Source organism: Euwallacea similis, chromosome 3, assembly GCF_039881205.1.
Source record: "Euwallacea similis isolate ESF13 chromosome 3, ESF131.1, whole genome shotgun sequence".
In the NCBI taxonomy this organism is placed as follows: Eukaryota; Metazoa; Arthropoda; class Insecta; order Coleoptera; family Curculionidae; genus Euwallacea; species Euwallacea similis.
Window position 1 is genome coordinate 265,181 of NC_089611.1, and position 5,126 is coordinate 270,306.

The 5,126-nt window shown below is 31.2% G+C and overlaps 1 protein-coding gene across 1 annotated transcript; it reads right to left on the bottom strand.

Annotated features, from left to right (window-relative positions):
- On the bottom strand, window positions 1-4,410 carry Nadk2 (NAD kinase 2, mitochondrial). The gene is made up of 6 exons (XM_066406179.1): window positions 4,096-4,410; window positions 2,138-2,402; window positions 1,733-1,943; window positions 1,501-1,677; window positions 1,175-1,442; window positions 1-444 (listed from the first exon to the last, which is right to left on the bottom strand). Exons 1-6 carry the CDS (start codon window positions 4,160-4,162, stop codon window positions 212-214), a joined length of 1,221 nt encoding a protein of 406 aa, XP_066262276.1. The 5' UTR covers window positions 4,163-4,410; the 3' UTR covers window positions 1-211.
- Between the last annotated feature and the right edge of the window lie 716 nt (window positions 4,411-5,126).

A 5,126-nucleotide genomic window follows, 5' to 3' on the forward strand; every position in this document is an offset into this window, starting at 1 on the left:
GTTAAATTTCAATTAACGTTTGTTTATACACTTATTCATGTGATAAAATAACATTGCACTTAACCTAAAATAAATGGACCCCATTGTCATTAGTAACAATGGTAATAGATGTAATAATTGAACTGGAAAATTATTTGCATAATAAAAACTGAAAAAACTTTTCCTACAAATGCTTACAAAAAAAGCAAAATTTATCACAACTCAATTTAGCTTAGTCCCTAAAAACTACAGTTCTTAATGCGTCTTCAGGCCTGATCTCTAAAAGGGCAGTAGTGCCGTCATTAAATGAAAAAGACACACCTCCGTCTATAACCAAAGAAGCGTCGAAGCACTTAGACTTAACTTCTATTTTCTTCGCAAAACCCCTTGGTTTAATGCCTTTTGGATCTGGCCAAACTGCAGCCGAGATTAATTCTCTAATTGTGTATGCCATTCGTTTATCGTCTAAAAAAAAACGGATTTTGAAGAACCTGTTGTTATTGAAAAAAACCTAGAAATTTCCCATTAAAATTACTGACAATTATTTATAAAAGGAAAAAACATCTGCATTTATTGACGATCTAAGATTTTAATATCTTCTAACAGTATATATCAGTAACTTTTTAGGAAGTAATTTATGTAGAAGAAAAAAACCTAATGAGACTTTATGAACGCACATCAACACAAAAGTGCTGTAAGAAATCCGCAAATTTACATATAAGCACTCAAAATATTGTAATTACTTTTTTAATTTTGACAAATAAAGTAACAGTTTGCGTAACCAAAACGGATTTTCGTTTTTTTCAGTTAATAAACGAGACCAGTAACAATCATTGTTGCTGTAGTTGTACATATACGAGTTTTCTTGAATAACTTCAAATTTCTTCCGATTTCATTATTCTACATTGAAATTTGAAAAACACCTACATATGAAATTCATATGGAGCTGTTCTATTTCATGTCGTTTGTGTCATTTTGCGGGACTTCGCTTTGCTTAACCTGTAGAATCTCATTCGTTATACAAATCAATGCATTTCTTAATTGGTTATACAGTTATTCTGCATATCTGTAATAAATGTAAGCAGATCTTTTAAGAATTCGCTGAAATAAATTTCTACACACCATTTGTTTTTCATGTATTATGTCAATTTACTTTTTAATACAAGGAGCACTTATGCTAACTAATATAACTTACCTGGCTTGAATACTAAGTTCTTATTATAAATATCCGACAAAACTGTAGCTAAACTATCCTTGCCCTCAGTAGGCTCTATATCAATCAGTCTCAATAACTCAGCAACATTTTGCACTGGCAATCGATTAATGCTCAAGTGCCATGATGTTGAACCAGTACCTGTAGAAATGCATACTCCCGAACATTTTAAATTAGTATTTTCTGTAGACCCATTTAACCTCATTTGTAAATGTGAAACTCTTGCTGAAAATGTTTCACCCATAAAGACCTAAAAATAGTGAATAAATTTCAAGCATTAGGAATTGGATAAGCAAGAACAACATTACCTCATTTAAAGCTAAAATAGGTAATATATTGGGAGTCTCATCCTTTGCAATAAACCCAGTTTTTCTAGGGAAAAGATCAAATTCATTGTCATGAAGGTATTTGGGCACCAAGTCTTGATGGCTGCGTACAAGCACAGTTGTTCTAATCCTGCTTCTCATAAGCCAGTCGAATTTGCCCTAAATATTAAACGACCTCAGTGTAAACTTTAATGCTAAATACATGAAACCTTACATAATTTAATCTTTCTATTGCATCTCTAATATTTGTAGAATATTTTTTTGGAAGGCATAGATAACCTTCTGATCTGTTTGGGTCAGAATTGAAACCTACTACTGGTTTTTGATTGTTGTTCACCATACTTGCTGCCAAAAGAAAAGTGCCATCACCTCCAACTGGAAGAATTATATCTGAACTTTCAACATCTTCTATTGTGTATTGATACCTAAAAGCAATTATATACTAATACTAGTAATTATACTAATAGTATACTACTAATAATGTAATTTATATTAACAATTAATAGAAAATATACTAATTATTTCATAATAATTCAAAGTAGGATCACAACATAAAAATACATATACAAACAACTAAATTACTAACATTTTATTATTCTCAGAAAACAGAAATACAAACCTATTAACAACTTTAAAAGCAACGCCCATATTCTTTAATGTGCTTACAACATTATCCTCAAACTTTTTATGTAAATCGTGATATCTTATCAACTTTTCTACATCAGTCCCTCTTTGCCGTAACCTGTTTAACATTTCTTTATCTGTTAAGTTTTTAAATTTCTTCTTTTCATATTCATATCTAGAGAGTTTTGATACGACCAATACTTGGTCAGCCTTAATTCCAGGTCGAGTTGAGAGAGACCTAAGAGTGCCATTGAATATGCCTGAAAATTTTGTAAAAACGTCATTTCATACATGTTTTAAAACTTAGACCGGACAGTGCCAATTGCATTGTTTTACCTTCAACCATTGATGAAGTAGAGGCCTTCAAGGTGTGAAAGATATAATATTTTAGGTAGTATTATGAAAAAAAATGTGGGAGATATGTATAACACAATTTGTGAACCAATTTATCTCAAGAAAATTCTGTAATCATTGTTTTTTGTTTGTTTATTCTTTTTTTCAATCAGTTTTTATAAATTTCTGAACATTTAGAAAAAATTTAGTTGTTTGGTTTTTGTATTAAGTCCTTCAGTTATGGATTTTAAAAAAAATTATAGCACTTGTTAGTTAGGAGACTAAAAGGCCAGTGTTAGCAATAAGTTTCATTGCAAGTTACAAACAACAAGTGTAACTCATAATATAACTCATTATCAACAGTTCATTATATTAATTAGGTTTATTAAATTCATGTGAGCAGTGTTTGGTTATATAGAGATAGAAAAAAAGGGTTACTTAAATATAAAACTTTTAGGGTATACCTAACATTGTCTAAGCCTCTAAAAAATAAGCAAATAATTGGTTTTTAATAGTATTTTCAAACTTGAATAGTAACTGACACACTTTTTGCTTTGTAACGTAGGCCCATGGAGTGGAGATCAAAGACATTAGCAGGGTCAATTTCAATCAAATGTCTTGCAGGTCTCTAAAAAGTAACTAAACTGCACTACCATTCAACATTACCAGCTTGGAATATAGGAAGCTTTGATTAATAGGTAGAACATATTTATTGAATCTTCATGTAGTAAATATTAAATTAATTATGAATCAAATATTGTTTTCTGTTTCCATGAGCCAGGAGATATTGAAATCAGATCTGGTTTTAATCCTTAAATACCTGATAAGATGTTTAATAAGAAAAGAGGACTCCATACTTCAAAGAAATAGAAAACACAATGAGTTTTAGCTGTAAACTTTTTTAAGTTTCAAACTTGCCTGGGTGCCCTCTTGGGTACTTTATATTGTTAAGAAGTATCGAAGGCCAACGTAAACTTTTCATAAATACTGGTAAAGAGCATTAAATGAACATCAGACAATACTGAAACAGAATGCACCAGAGTGGAGAGAATAAGGAAAGTACACTTAAAACGTGTTCAATTTCACTTTGATAAACATCATACATTAATTTAGGGTCCACTTTTAAAGTCAATATCAACTTGTGTATGATTGATAGCGTTTCCCAACAAGAGATAGATTTTAATTTGTAAGTTCCAAAAAGGAGGGATGTATAACAACTAGAAGTTCAACACACAAAAAATTTTACTTAAAAAGGAATGAAACATGAATCTATATAAACCCGAAAATTTTGACTTTAGTGAAACAACGTAAATATAAACAAGAGTGAAGTTAGTGTAAGAATAATAAGGAAGAAGAAACTATTTAAGTTAATGTTATGCCTAGCCTACTCTGAGCACATTACCTCTTCCGAACCAAAGATTTCAACACGTAACAGAGTAGTATGTGAGAGCAACTGATCCTACTAAACCGTAACTTAAAACGAATGCAGACTCAGTGATTAAATATATCGCTGTGAAGTGTCAAAACAAATGCAAGGACAGAAAACACAAATGGCCGCGAAAATTGTAATGTTTGTTAAACTTTTTCCAAATTTTTCAATGAAAATCGTCCTGCCCTTACCTGGAATTATATCCTTAAGTAACAATCTGTGGCTAAACATTAGTTTAGGTGAGTATGAGGTGCACATTCGCTTCCCAAGGCCCAATTTTCGCTTTTCGCCACTTTTAGGTGGCTAGGTTAGTTCACTGTTTGATGCACTCTGAACTTATTTTCGGTTTAATCCAGTTTATTTTTTTTTAAAAGTCGTTTGCTAAATCACGAGGAATATTCCCTGTTTACCGATCGACCAGCACTATCAGTGGTTTTGTTTATCTTTTACTCTCTGAAATTACAATGACTTTTACCAGCCATCACTGCGAGAACAGCTGTATGATTTTATTATGTAGCATATAACGGACATAACACAGGATACGTACCCGTTCTAGAACACGTACACCCAATTATATGGAAAAGCACTTTAATAGCATTTTATGTAAATATTTAGGTTCTAATATACTTAGATTTTAATTATCTAAATCAACCATGTCAACAGGTGGGAAAGGTTAAAAAACACATAAAGAGGGATAAAAAATAGTTTCTTGACTGAATTTATGTATTCGATAATAGAATCATTAATAAACTTAAATAATAAACATTTTTTATTCCTATTTGTACAATACATTTTGCCTAATAAATTTTCCCAGATGTATCTATAATAAATTTTCCTGGAACTGCATTTGGGTGGTAGATATTGAGCTTAATATTTTAAATTGATTTTTAGATAAGATATATGATTTAATTTGTGTGTATGTAGGTATTCCATTAAGGGCCTTGCAGACTAATACACTATTTGTTGGCTGTCAGTTTAGTTGGTTGCTTATTTGGCACAAAGGCATATGTTAATACACACAATCGCCGATTGTAAATTGGCTAATAAATGCACATATACATATAAATATGCAGCATGCTTCTGATTAAACTAATGGTCAGCAAAGCGTTAGCTAGTCTGTAGGGATCCTTAGGGCAGGAGATTCAAATTATTCATACGGTTTATACAAAATGTTTTTGGATTGACATCATCCATGATGATTTCCATTATTCCCTGAAATACA

Excerpts from the sequence above, each read along its gene's own strand:
- Nadk2 (XM_066406179.1), bottom strand. The coding sequence starts at position 4,162 with ATGTGCACCTCATACTCACCTAAACTAATGTTTAGCCACAGATTGTTA. Across the intron at positions 1,944-2,137 it reads GCTTTTAAAGTTGTTAATAG|GTATCAATACACAATAGAAG; the intron begins GTTTGTATTTCT and ends AATTGCTTTTAG. Across the intron at positions 1,678-1,732 it reads CAATAGAAAGATTAAATTAT|GGCAAATTCGACTGGCTTAT; the intron begins GTAAGGTTTCAT and ends TTTAATATTTAG.